At 41.6% G+C, this 14,918-nt stretch overlaps 1 protein-coding gene across 3 annotated transcripts in view; it reads right to left on the bottom strand.

The window, feature by feature from the left end:
* Positions 1 to 14,918, bottom strand: part of LOC139054668 (alpha-2-macroglobulin-like) — a 62,876-nt gene that overhangs the window by 23,302 nt on the left and 24,656 nt on the right. For all 3 annotated transcript variants that reach the window (XM_070532066.1, XM_070532065.1, XM_070532067.1), the window contains 9 exons: positions 14,567 to 14,716; positions 11,600 to 11,684; positions 9,862 to 9,911; positions 7,087 to 7,144; positions 6,916 to 6,945; positions 6,779 to 6,796; positions 4,122 to 4,239; positions 3,010 to 3,232; positions 167 to 412 (listed from right to left, as the gene is read on the bottom strand). In XM_070532066.1, the coding sequence (XP_070388167.1) occupies positions 167 to 412; positions 3,010 to 3,232; positions 4,122 to 4,239; positions 6,779 to 6,796; positions 6,916 to 6,945; positions 7,087 to 7,144; positions 9,862 to 9,911; positions 11,600 to 11,684; positions 14,567 to 14,716 (978 nt within the window). The remainder of the gene's footprint in view (positions 1 to 166; positions 413 to 3,009; positions 3,233 to 4,121; positions 4,240 to 6,778; positions 6,797 to 6,915; positions 6,946 to 7,086; positions 7,145 to 9,861; positions 9,912 to 11,599; positions 11,685 to 14,566; positions 14,717 to 14,918) is intronic.

Here is a 14,918-nt window from a genome sequence, read left to right as displayed (position 1 = left end):
AGGAGTTCCCATCTTGCTTCAGGGCAACAAAAGCAGGCTTTGAATAACCTACCATAAGAATCGCCACTTTCTATATATAGCAAGCCATGCTTAGTACCCCCACCAAAGATGCTGCCCAGCCAAGATGAAAAAGGAGCTACTTAAAAGGAGATATCTCATATCTTACCAAAACACGAAGGCTTTTACGCAGTGCATCTCGAGCTGTTCTAGTTTCTGTGACGCTTCCAGGCTCACAAATGGAGTCGTCCTTGGAGAGGCCCAATGCATGAGCAGTGATATTGACTTGACCTAAACAGTCAGACCTTGCATAAAGTCTCAATGAAACAGTCTCTTCGCTGCACAAGCAAAAGCGCTTCTGCGGGTTGCCAATTACTTTCAAGCAGTTGGTATCCACAACCACGCCGAACTTTACCTGTAAGGAAAAGAATGTTTTTAAGCAAGACACGTTGCAAAAAATGCAAGCAAAAAACTGGATATAGTTTGTTCACAAGCGAGACAGACAAGCTTAAAATAACCTGGTTGGGACATTGTTTCCAAAAATCATTGAAAAAATGTGTTAATGTGAAGCTAATGCCGACTGCTTGAACACTGTTTCTCACTTAAGTTTGTGTGGGAAGTACTGGCTATATATCTTACAGCCAAGTATTGTATTAACAACACTGCAATTCAATTCCCTAAAGCATAGCAATCTTCAGGAATGAAAAATAGATAATATTAAAACAAGTTTTCGGACAGAAAATGATATATTAGCTCCGTTGATTGAATGCGCCTTCTGTTCTGTCTGAATTAAATACTAGCATTTGATCATACAATTCCAACACTAAGTCTTTGCCCATCACTACAGCTTTGGAGCTCTACAAGAATCGAATTAAGAATTAGGAAAGGGCTAACTCTTTTGGTCAGTGTTGAAATGATAGACTTTTATATGGTAAAGAAGCAAGACAAAAAAATTTGGCGAAGACACTCAAGATTGCTCACATGTGGGAATGCGAAAGAATTATAATAGCCCCTTTTGGTGAAATGTTTTCGATTTTGCTTTCTGTGGTAGAATTTAAACTCTGCTTTCTTGTTTATCAAGTAGCGTCTGTTGATGTTGGTGACTCATTTCATACTCTCATGATGTGGCACCACCTCCTGCCCATTGGCTGCGGCGTCATGTGCCCAATGACCCAATGACTTCCACACGCACTAGGCACACCTTTAGTCAGCCAGAACTGTGGAGCTGCTGTGGCATCTGGGAGGCGTGGTCATCTTGCACTTTGGAGGCCTACCCTAGCAAAAAATCTGATGGGATAAGCTGATAAAAATTTTATCAGTTTTGTCTATTGCATTATGAAACAATACAACTGATACACTGATAAAATTCCTTTTAGTTCTATTCTGGGCGTATCCATGCTATTCTGCTTGTACAAGTTTACTAGCAAATACTTTTTATTAGTGTAATAGCGTATTCACATTAGTGTGCCAGATCTATAGTCTATCAGTATCTATGCGTGTTGTATGGGTGTAATGTGCTACGAGGAGAAGCATGCTTCCTCGATTGCCCAAGAAATGAGTGAGAAATAATGTATTTATATTATCACAAAGGAAAATGCATATAAACCAAACATGATGCCCAGGATTTGCAAAGGAAAGATTATTGGAACAAGCCTAAACAACAAATATACACCACACAACAGCATAAAAAGAATAAAAATGTGATCACATTTAAAAGAGAAAAGATGTTTACATTGGTACACAACAAAGTTTAGCCTCTTAAACAGGAAGTTATTGGCAATCAAGCCACTGAACTGGTTCACACATACACCATGAAGATTCGGGAAAGCATGGTCATCTTGCACTTCGGAGGCCTGCGGCCATTTCGGCTTCCACCCAGACCAAAATGTACCAAATTTTCTTTTCAAAGCATTAATTTACTCCCTGAGAAAGTTGATGTCAATCCAAGCATTTCTGATGTGTTCTTACTCTCTACGCCGTCAGCCATTTTTTGTACCATTGCATGGTCACACCACTGTCGACGCCACCGAATTTTCACATAATGGGGCATCTAATGCTTTTGCATTAACAAAAATTTACCAATTCCTCCAAAGAGACATCAGTCGGAAATTGAATGTTGATGTCTTGCCTACTATAGTAGCTTAGTTCTCACCCGAAAAAACCATTACTCTCTAATGTGCATGCCTAACCATCTTGTCCACTGTATTGAATACCACATAGAACATACTCTTTGCAATTGACAACAGATTTGGAAGTACAGCATTTGTAAAGTGTGCACAGGCCATTATAAGTGCATAACTGGTGCTGTCACCAGGATGTATGAAGGAGATGCTGTTCCTGTAATGGATCTCCATAGCCTCCGGAGTTAAAACTATCCAGACGTTAAGAACACTGAAGATGCATCGGATGATGTCAGCTCGTGGCTTCCATCTCTTCATGGTGCATAACTTAAACACAAATTATGCAGCATGCACAGAGAATGAAATAGCATTTTTAGATATGCCATGAGGCCATGAAAAATGTTGAGTGCCGGGGGAACATTTGTACGCCATTGTTTCTTTGTATCATGTGGTGAACATTTGTGCACAAATTTTGTCATTTTATTTTATCCAGTTTTGCTTAGTCAGCACATCTGATTTTTTTTTGTCTTCATTTTGTTGGGTATGAGCACAAGTGTTCAAAAAAATTATCTAGTGTGAATATGCAAAACACGTTCGTGTTTTGTCACTTTCTTTTCTCTGTATCATCCGTGCCCTCGCTTTCCAATGACAATATGTTATAGGTACCGTGATATGCCCAGTCCACTCTTTCGTGTCCCATTTTTCATGCTGTTTTCTATCATGAAGCCACACTAACAAGCTCAAGCTCAGTTGCTTCAAGTCAGCTCCAGTGGCATGCAATGTGGTGCGAGCACTTCTGACAAAACTGTGCATTGCACCACACACATTGTGCCAAGCTGCAAATATGGAACATATACCCTTGCAAAACTAAGGAGCGTCGCTCAGGACTTACAGGGATGCATGATCTGAGGTAGTTGAACAATGAAGCAGTAATGGGGATTGTCTCTCCACGTATGGCGACAGCAGGGAGGGACAGCTGGATGAAGAAGGGCTGCACTGCACTCAAGGTGTCTGCAGCCATGCCCAAACCACGAGACGGGTGCAGGCAGAGAGCGCCGGCTTTCCATTCAGTTACAGAGTGGGGAAGCTCTCGGCTCAGGTTGAGTGGCGCAGCACTGCGGACGGGCAAAAGTCAGACCTATGCCCTTCTAATCTGTTGCGGCACAAATGCAACACGGACATGGAAGGCACACGATACAGCACACGGTGCTGACTTCAAACAACAGATTTGATTCTCACAGCCATACTTATACCACCCATAGGACATGCATACACTGTGGGGGCAAGAACAACAAATAAAACCATACAAACCCACAGAAAACCACAAGCAGACCCCAAGTATGGCTGTGAGAGAAATCTGTTGTTGGAAGTAAGTGCTTGTCTCATGTGCTTTCTATCTTTATGTCGTCCCTGCATTATAACTTTATAACAGTATAACTGCATTATAACCAATTAGAAGACAACCCATCAACAAACCATAAGCCACCGTTATAGACTGATGGCCCTTTATCAGTGAAAGTTGATGGCCTGATTTGTACGTACCAAGTTCGTTAGCATAAACACTTCAAAATTTTATTACGTATACTTTATGTGCTCAAATAAGTGCCACACATTTTTTCTAAACAACTTCAATCATGTCTATGGCACCTAACAGATATATTCTCTCCAAAAGAACCACATGTGTAGTCACCTGTGAACAAAGGACAGATGTAGCAATTTGAGGGGACTGCAGGCTTGAATCCATCAACAGTACACAATAAGTTGAAAAACTCTTGCATTACAAATGGCTTATGCAGCAAAGCACCTTATCAAAATTGTAAAAAAATCTTTCTCTTTGCCAGAAACTAGCAATGTGAACAGCAAAGAAGACTTTTGCTCTGTCACACATCATCCAGCTTAGACACTCAATACAAAATAGAAATGTTTCTGATAATCACAAAAAAGCAGTGCTCTGAACTGAGACATGTGCTTGCTTCTTAGGACAGCCTGATAATTAAAACTTGCCTCTCAATGCGGTGCAGCTCCCACAGCCAGGTATCGGGAAAATGGCTACGGATGTCCACTGCTGACTTTGGAACTGCAGTTGCTGGAGCTAGGTCTGCAATCTCACCATCACCTCCGTCTGAACAAGTTTTTTTAGCATCATCAAAATACTGATTTTGGCCATAAGAAATTGTATTGAAGCAGCCCGTCTCAAAAAAATTAATATCTCATGCCTATTTGACATTCAGGCCCACCGATGAATGAACACTACGCAATGCACAGCAAAAATTTTGTTTCCAGCTGGCAGTTCTAAGGTGGAATCTAAGGAATGGTCTTCCACCAGAGTGCATCAAAAATAGCCAAGCTTCGGCAGACTGTCTGTTTGGGAAATGCAAGTATGCATAGGAGTTTTATTTGAAAATGGCACTTTATCTTATTTTTGCAAAGCAGTAACTGTACGTTCGTGGCCACAGTGCTTCCATGTGTTGTGTTTGCAGACTTCTGGAGTTTCTTGCTACCAACAATAGCATGTTAGCATCACATAATTAGTGACATCACTGCACAGTGGCCAAGAAGGCCAGTTACTGCTGCAACCAGCAAAGAAAAGTGGGGATGGGGGCTTTCATTCAAAATTGTGTGCTGTGACCCATCAAGCAATGATATTTGGCCTAGGGCAACGGTCTCAAACACAAGCTTTGTGGGCCTCTCGTAGTTTACTGAGCCGTTGTCTGCAATTTTCATGGGCCTTATAAGGTGTCAACCCCTCCCTTCTTACAATATTTTAGGCCTTTATCAGCACACTCCCTTTTCTTTCCTGTGATTATGCAGAGCAGCCTGTGGGGAGCCACATGCCATACATGTGACCCTGTACCAGATTTGAGTTTGAGACTCATGGCACAGGCCAGTGGCCATGGGCCATATTCTGTAATGGTTTGCTTTGTAACCGGTTCGGTCTGGCTGCTACGTCAAGGTGGCGTCACACGGAGAAAGAGCGGAATGTCGCGGCGCGAGGAAGACCAATGAACGAGTGCGTTCTGTCGCAAGGTGACGTCATCATTTTTGTTTGTACTTTGGAGACGATATAGTAGTTGAAGGATGTTGCTAGTTCGGTAACAAAATATTGGTTTGTATACAACACTTGCACATTTAATTTCCAGTAATAACTGAGCTCCAAACACAGACAGCTAGTGGTTTAATTTTATCTGCCTTGCTGTATTTATTATTTTTGTTGTTGTTGTTGTTGCTAGGTGGTGTGCCATACGTTAAGCAATAAAAGTGGTTCTCTGTGTGTAGGCTGCGGCTCTAATAGGATTTCGTTTAGCCGTGGTTGAGCTTCTTAGGGTGGACGGTTGTAACGAGAGTTCCATCCACACATCCCACAACTTCGAGAATCTTGCCGCGGTCAAGGAAGCGTTCTTGACTGTGGCTTTCTCCTGTAGTGGGAGAGAAATCTCACACTATTTTTCTTTTCCCTCAACCGCAATGACCCTAGCAATGGCAGTAATGACGCGACTGACTGACGGTTGCAACAGTCCAATAGCTTCTACATTCCAGACGCACTGGTGAAAACAACCCTTAGGAAAAAGAAAGAAAAAAAGAAACGAAACATGCACAGCACTTAAGTCGCAGTGTCAATGCTACTAAATCCTGTGGTCCGCGATATTCTAGCTCATCGCAAATTCATTGCATTCTGTTTCTGGGGCACCTAAAATGCCTTCGGAACTTGCCTTCACTCATGTCATACGCATCGCACCGTTGCCTCTCGTCAAGTCATTGTCTTTGGCCAAGACCCGCCAACAACACAACCAAAGAATCCACTATTGGCATCCCTCTCACCATGCCGGTCAGCGCAAGACTAGGTCACGGTTGCCCTAGAAACCCTAAAGATCATGCTCGCCACTGCGCGTGACCCTCGAGCGAACCACTTGTCTGCTGTTCCTCTCGTAGCAGGCAACGGGTTCCTTTTCAGATGATTGACAACCTGTGTGACGACAACGAAATTTGTTGACCCGCTCACCGGGGATGACGACAACGAAGTGCCAACCAATGGCGTTCATGAGAGTGAACCAGTTCCAAAGCAAACCATTACAGAATATGGCTCGTGTTCTCTGTAAACTGCACGCATTGACTGAAAATAAGCAAACATGTCTAGGGGCAACTTAAAGTGGTTGCAGCTAGTCAGTAATCAAGTCAGTGCAAACACAATTTAAGAAATAACTTTGATGATGACATGTTACAAAATGCGGCATTAAGGGGCAGGTGCTGTCTATTAGGCTGATTTTTCAGCTAGGGGCCAAACATCACTTTGATTTTTTTTAGCCAAGCAATAAGTCATAGCTAGCCAATTTATTCTCAGCACCATCAGCTCCAATTTTCTTAAGCATGCCAAATGACATATAAGTTTTGTTGCTCCTATGATGCAGTACACACCACTGTGTTATAGTTCCAACATTACATAAAATTGGCATGTGATGCTGGTTTGGCTTTTTCAAAAACATGATGAACAAATCCTGTAAACATATTCTTCTACTGACAAAAAGGTGTTGAAGGTTGAGTAGAGACATGATGCTGTAACAATACAGGGCCTCCAATATATGGTAAATTCAAGCAAACAAAGGAAACAAATATGACAGATATGCATGCTATCAGAAAGGGAAAAAAATCTTTTTCCTTCTTACCATCAATTCCTGTCCGCGCTGAAAAGAAAAAAAATACATACACATATATATGTGTGTGTGCGTGCATATATATGTAAAAATAAGGGTAATGTGAACAAAGTGAACACAGAAACACTTTGACAAGCACAAATGCTTACCACCATGTTCTGGAGTCCACATCCCACCATCTGAAAACCAGCCACCAGAATGGTTGTCTTAACATAGTTTATATCAGGGCGATAAATTACATTTTTGAGTATAGCACACGAGTTACTAGCCTAGTATAACTGAAATTTTGCAATGCTTCAATAAATGCGACTTGCTCTTACCCTCCCAACAGGGACGAACATTGATCTTCATGTCGGTGACTACTTGCACTGATGACTCCTAGAAGCACAAAAAACAAAACAAGAGTTCAAGGTAACAGAGCATGATGTAAATTATCCAACAATGACGTGCAGAACAATCCTCACACAGTGTCTGCTGGCACTAATTTTTAGTTTGATTAGCTTATAGTGTAAGCAACATAGTATGAAATTGTCAAGCTTTATTGGAGTCTCAGAATGACATTATAATATATATATATTAGAGCTCTCTTAATTTATTGAGTAAACTACTGGGTAGCAATTCAACAGTTCGCAAAGCTCACCTGCACTTGCATAGTGGGATACCACCATATTTATTTGAATATAACGGGCGGTTTTTTTCCCAGAACCCTTAGCCTCAAAGCCGAGGCTGACATGCAAGGCTGATAGGCTCAGTTACTACTTCAATATAATGGCAGTAGCACCACACCTCCAGCGATCCAGATTTTAGACAGCAGCATAAATTGTGTGGCAGGTGAGGCAGCATCGTATTTTTGCGCATATAACCCACACCAAGAATTTTAAAAATGTAACAGTAAAACAAGCGTTTTAACCAGAGTGTACTAACTAGTTTGAATAAACTACTGTGGGCATGTCTGGGCGACAAGCAATATTTTCTGGCTGGCCAGAAACAGGTAATGTGACAAGTGACAATGATGGACTGCCCTCTGCAACAGCCACATGTGTCACTCATCGCTGTCGCTTATCGGCGTCACTCAAAAATCACATTCATGTGGTTGCGGCACTGCCGTGAAGTCACACTTCAATGTGCAATTTGTGTACGCATAACCCGTGCTGATAAATGCGGTAATTCCGGGAGCTTCTAATAAGTACTTGATATTTTGGGCAATTCCCGTTAAGCCTGAATAATCCGTTGGCTACTCTATGTCGCCTTATATTAGTGCGCATACTCAAGTTCTTAGGTCCCCCAACTGCCTTATAATTGCGACCGCCTTATAATCGGATACATATGGTATTTAATTGATTTCGTTTTACATCCTGAAGCTACACCTGGACTATTACAAACATGCAATAGGGAAGGACACCAGATTAAACATGACCTCTTGGGAGTTTTTTAGTGTCTGCCTAAATCTAAGAAAATTAACATTTTAACAATTACTTCTGCCTCCTTCACCATCACTGTTGGAACTAAAATGACAAGTGTTGGATATTTGGGCCCCTTAAGATATCTACTTCACAAAACAGTAAACAGCATGACAATGACAATATGATTGCGATACAGAGTATACGGCTTTAGTGTAAACTAGTTGTACAAAATGTCAATGATGTTCTACACCAACAAGGTACGAATGTCGCAATGTCACAGCAAGTGAAACTAATTGTCGTCGCATTTCCAAAAACTAATCAGTAGAACAGTAGAACAAGTAGAAAGTTAATGAAATTGGCGACATGTGAGATCCAGCAGAACTCTTGAAAACTAACCAACCTAACAAAGTCTCTTTTGTATCGTAAGGTTTTCTCACCTGAAGTGACTCCCATTCTTTAGGAAAAATTACCCATTAGCGCCCACTGTACTAGAACAAGTACACTTGGCTTTGCCTCTCCATCTCTTGAACAACTTAATATTTCCTTTTGGCCATTTCAGTTTCTTGTACCCAGAGGGTGCACACATACACACTAAGAAAGTGTAAAATCTATTGTTGAATTCATATCTAAGATTTCATGCCAATTCCAGCAAAACTGTGGACTCGTGACAAATTGGGATGTGTACTCGCTTTTATTTATTTCTGCTTGCCTGCTTTATATATTTGCTTTATGCTTTTTACGGTGTTTAGTACATATGTTGAGTATGTGAGGAAGGAACTGTCGAATCAGCGGCTTCATTCCGAAGGACGGAACACACATTCAAAGTTTGATGTACTTGATATGGTACAGCCAGCGTTAGCAGTTATTAATCGGCACATTTATTTAGTTGTGTTCCAGCATGGATACAGAGTTTTTCTTTGGAAAAAAGCTGTTTTGTCGCTTGCATGATGCTCTGGATGCAGTTGAGAGTGCAGCAAACATAGAAGAGCTTATCGATATTATGACTGCACCACCAGAACCAGTTCAAAATGAGGAGGAAGGCGACGACAACAACATCGGTGCTTTCACCGTGAACAACATCATTTGCGGTTAGTGTAGGTTAGCGAAGACTGCAACAATATTCTGCCGAAATGGTTTCATTGAAAAAGTCTTATTGACGACACCTAAGGCCTCATTCACGATGTCGGCATTGCCATTGCTGTGCTTGCTGGGTGTTACTATATGTGGGTTTGGACGCTCATGGCAGAAGGTAACGGTCACTACCTCTGAAAAAATTGGAAAACAGCTGCGATGCCGATTTTGTCCTGCCTGAGCATCATGTACATGTGAGACAGGCACTTGGTGCCTCAAAAAAGGCTGCTTCAGAAATTTCATGCAAACAGGTAGGAGACCATTGACAAGTGCCCTGGCTATTGAAACACTATGCACCCGGTGTACTAGACGTAGTACACCATTGTAACTTGAGAACCAATACATATTTCTCCATAATTTTTTGAAGATGTTATATTTGTGGTATTCTTTCATTATTCATAAACTTTGAGAAAAATTGCACAGGCACTTTTATCATGGGTCATAATGGGTTAAAAAGGTTTGCAGAATCATTACAATAGCTGCAACACTATACAGTTCAATAACTATATTAAATTTCAGTTCCCGTGTGAACTCGAGCTACACGCAGTGCTAAATGCTTACCTCAAAGGCAGCAGCCGAGTCAAGAAATAATGTGGGTCCTGCAAAATGCCCTAAAAAAAATTGAGACATTTATACTTGAAGGACAGAAATAATCTCACAGTCTAGCACAAGGTGCATAGCAGTGATAGTTGTCTCTGGCACAATATTCCATGCAGTGATAATATCTAGTGCAGTGCCAGTTGCAGTAAACATTTATAGTCACACAAATTTTTTGCATCATTCCGTGTCTAAAATTGGGCTTTGTAGTTATAGTTGCTCATATCGGAAATAACTCAGAAATATCATCAGTGGAGTCATGCAAGTACCTTGGCCTTACTCTCTCAAATAACCTTTCTTGGTCCTCTCATATTACGAACATCACCAACGAAGCCAATCGCACATATGGTTACTTCCGCCGCAACTTGCGCTTCGTACCACCATCCTTAAAGATACTAACTTATCTAGCTTTTGTCAGACCTAAGCTAGAATACGCATGCTCCGTTTGGGACCCACACCAAACCACCCTTTCTAACACTCTAGAAGCAGTTCAGAATCGTGCAGCTCGCTTTATTTATTCTGATTATTCTTACCACACTAGTGTCTCTCAGCTAAAATTACAAGCAGGAATTTCCAATCTAGATATAAGGCGTCATGTCTTCAGACTGTGTCTTTATCACAAATTTTATCATTCTGCTCCTAGTGCTTCAGCCATCATTCCAGCACACCGTCAGTCTTGCCGATTATGTCATGAAAAATCTGTGTATCCTCCGCCTGCCCGGACCACTGCGCACCTACATTCTTTCTTTGCGAAGACTGCCCGGGACTGGAATGACCTTCCCGCCGACGCCGTGCACCACTCCAATCCATATCATTTCAAGGCTGCCATTGAGTCCATATTCCACTGAAGTGGTCACCCATCCCTCATGTAATACCCCACGTTGGGGCCTTTGAGGTAATAATAAATAAATAAATAAATAAATAAATAAATAAATAAATAAATAAATAAATAAATATTATATAACAGTGCATTTCTTTGCAGCCATCTAATTTATGGGCCAATTTGAAGAAGTCAAGTGGCGACAGCATTTTCAGTGTAAGTGGTATAGGTTAAACATACGTTTATTTAAACACTGTTTGCATGAAAATTACAAAAAGGAGTCAAGAACTGGCTACTGCACCATGACTGTCCTAACCTGTCCATTATATTGTCACGAGTCCAAGACAGATATATACTTGTCCAAGACAGGTTTCCACAACACACCAACTAATGTAATGAAATACAGACAGAATGTTATGACAGCATGAGTGCATGTACATGGGTTCAGCATAAGTGCCAAAACTATCCACTAACCCTGTTGTGCAGCGACTACATCTCACCTTGCATAACTGTCATAGTTGCCCAAATTACTCTGCGAATTTTTTCAAAATATTTCTCCAGAAAATGCAACAAATTAGATTATTTTGCAGTATTGACAAAGAATTTCATCCTCTCCATAGTTCCTTTAGGCTAGTTTTGCTAATATAGAAACTACAAACCATAAGCTTTGTTTTCTCATATACATTAAGGAATTGATTTGCCAGATAAGTAATTTATTGCCAGATCCACATTACTGTGGATCTGACATGTGCTATTGAGTGCTTATAACATTTGCCACCGTTGTATTATTATTAGGTCTGGCATAAACAAGCCTGACAGCAACACACTGATATATTAGTGTAGACAAAGAGAAAAGAATTTACATGTAACTTTGCGACTTACAGTTCTCTTCATTCAGGACACAATGGCCTTTTAGAATACTTGGACGATTAGGCTTAGCTTCCAGAGGACTCAACAACTTGTGCAGCTGGCATAAAAGTGAAGCAAAAGGATGAACTTGAGTACTTAGAGCTAAAAAGATGTGACAGGAGGAAGGGCAATACATAAGACAAGTACACACCCAGAAAAGGTTTCATAAGTATTAGTTCAAAGCAGGGTGAAAACATGGAGATGCAACTGACAAGCAACCGTTATACTTGTGTGAAAATGCTTAATCCAGAGTAAAAAATAATAATAAACAAACTTGTATAGTGGATTATAGAACAGGTACATGCCAAATTAATAAAAAGTTATGCATAACAAATGCTTCACACATCTTGGTCTATTTGAAGTGATTAACAGTAACTGAACAAGGGGCGGAGCATCAGCCTGGAGCCAATGTTTCAACAAGAGGACTTGTCTTCAGGACAACGCCTGTGAAATTTAGGGCGAGGCGTCCCTTATTCAGCCAGAGTTGATCCCTTCAAGCCACCATTTTTCACTGAGCCTCCATCTTGCCTGCTTGAGTTTCAAAAGCCTGTGCTCATACACACGGGAACAGTGACATTTCCGTTAATCATTACATCAATTCGCTGAGTCATATACACTATTTTTGTTCCATATTACCCTAAATTACAGTTAAACCTCGATATAACGAAGTCGGTAAAATCGGCAATTTGCTTCTTTATAGCGAAATTTCGTTCCATTGAAATTCGACGTTTTATGCAAATAAATACAGTCGCCGATCTATTTTTCTTAGACGGAAAGGGGCCGCAGAATTTCCCGAATTATCGGGCAATCGAAAAAAGCAAAACTGAATGGGAAAACTTAATTTTGCTAAATTTGGGCGCCTGGGAAGAATGATGCGGTTTTATGCCACGTCAGTTGACAATATCTTCTCGGCGGTACGAATTAAGCGAAGCCAGCCACGCTTTCACGTGCATCCAACCCCCCCCCACCCCCCCCACCCCCACCACCCCGCGCGGCTGATAGCGTCGCCCGCACGCTATCAGGAAAAAGGCCGGCAGCGGGGAGCGAATGCTTCGTCTGCCTCTCGCTCCAACGGGTCACCGAAACTCGAGATTACGCAAGCCCCAATATTAAGCACACGGTTAGAAAGCTTAGATGGTGCCACGCCGTCTCGGCACGCCCACTCTTTGCATACGCGGCAGATTGCCTCTTACCCATCTTACCCCCACGGCCCTTCGCGCGCGTTTGATTGCGTTAACACGAGTTCGCTCCCCTCCCCCTCTTTCCCTCTGCTCGCGCAGGAAGACGGCACTCGTGAAGCCACCACCTTTTTTTTTTGTCTCACCCTCGCACACTTTCACTCGCACCTAAAGCACACAGTGCGTCGGGTGTGACAGGATCTTATCGCACTTGGACTTTGTACGGAACATGATGCGGCTCCACTCCGGCGGTCGCTCTTGGCGCGAGGCGCGCTATTTGAGAGGCGCGTTTGCAAACAGCCGCTTGTAATGAAATCATTTGACCATCTGCGTCCGCGGAAATTTCCATTTATTGTCTCGGCATTCCTTTGCGGCAGCAGTGAAATCTCGTTATATTGAAATGGCATACAAAAGCATTTCGTTATGTTGAGGTTCTAAATACATGGTGTTCTATAGACAGGAGGCCATGAAAAATTAAATACTTCGTTATATCGAGGTATAACTGCATACGCTTTCATAATGCCAGTTACTACTCCATCTCATATAGAAGTAAGAGCCCTCAAATTTCAATGGCACCTTGTTGGCACACCGGACATACAAATTCTGAATGTAACTAAAGCTGCAGAACCTGGCTATAATTACCAGGTAATTTAATATCAGCATCTAATTACAACATTGCTTATATTTGTCATACTGTAGCTCCAAGTAGACTTCTCAAAAGCATTACAGCTTGAAATGAGCATGCAGGCATTGTAAGAATGCAGGCCAAGAATTGAACCTGCGACCTCGTCCTCAGCAACAGAATGCAGTTTCGGAACACTGGTAGCATTTCTGAGCTCTAATTATTCAGCTCATGAGTAAGCCAGCTAGGGACTTCTGAAGTGAAATGTGGAGCTGGGTGACAACAAACTCAGCAGGTAACTTACAAGACAGAAAACAGGTAGAGATACATGTACTTTTTATGAGATATGGATAAAGAATAGTGCACATTAAACAGCAAGCCTGTCTGAATGGAGCCTCTATGGTTATATAAGAAGCAACCAGCTTTACGAATTCATTTGGTGCCTAGGCCATGTGTAGATTTATTTTCTCATTCTTGAATTATTTTTTTCCTGTTTCATTATTAATTTAGTTTTTAATAGAAATGTTTCATCAAATTCTTATGAGATAACATACTCAAGTTTAGGTCGCGTAAGAAGTTGAACTGAATTCTGGGGCTTTACGTGTCAAAACCACAATCTGATTGTGAGGCACGCCATGGTGGGGGACTCCGGATTAATTTTCACCGCTAAGGGGATCTTTAATGTGCCCCCAATGCATGGGACGAGGGTGTATTTGCATTTTGTTCCCATCGAAATGTGGCCGCCACGGCCGGGTTTTTATCCTGCAACCTTGCGCTTAGCAGCGCAACACCATAGCTACTAAGCCACTGCGACAGGTCCCTGTGAGAAGTCCTGAATAAAAGACTAAAGGGTTAATATCTTATTGTTTATGGTGTCTCACTTGATAAGTATATAAAATAATAATTTATACACCAGCACAATAAGCTGAATCATAAAAAAAAAGGTGGCACAAAAAATTTGAGAGAGCTAGGTGAGCTGACCACCTTAACACAACATTCATGGCAGCACCAAAAAATACATCTGGTTAATGTGCTAAAGGGGTTGCGTTGACATAGTCTGCTAAAGAACCTGGTTGCAGGTTGGTTAGCTTGCCTTGGCTAGCAAGTTTGTATGATCAAAGGACTTGCAATGTGTTGTACCTTCTCAGGTGTGAGCCCAGATTCCACTGTCTTCTGCAGCAGACTCTGGTCTAGGGCCCACATACCGCACACAGAGCCTTGAGCAGCCGAGAGACTCAGTGCTGCTGGCATCCCAGGCTGAACAGACTTTGCAGCAAAACTTAGGAGTACCTGAATGTTCAAACAATGATTGTTACATACTATGCGTATTCTATGCTATTTACTTTCTTGACTTATTGTCTAGCTATAAATAAAATAACTACTTAATAATCTGCTATGACAATGCAACCATTGCCAATGAAGCTGACAGTAACATTTTACTAGCACACAAGCCTAGCTTCTCAATAGAACATGCAAGTTGCCAGTCAGAATG

This window comes from Dermacentor albipictus, chromosome 1, assembly GCF_038994185.2.
Source record: "Dermacentor albipictus isolate Rhodes 1998 colony chromosome 1, USDA_Dalb.pri_finalv2, whole genome shotgun sequence".
Classification (NCBI taxonomy): Eukaryota; Metazoa; Arthropoda; class Arachnida; order Ixodida; family Ixodidae; genus Dermacentor; species Dermacentor albipictus.
This window is presented reverse-complemented; position numbering and strand designations above follow the sequence as displayed.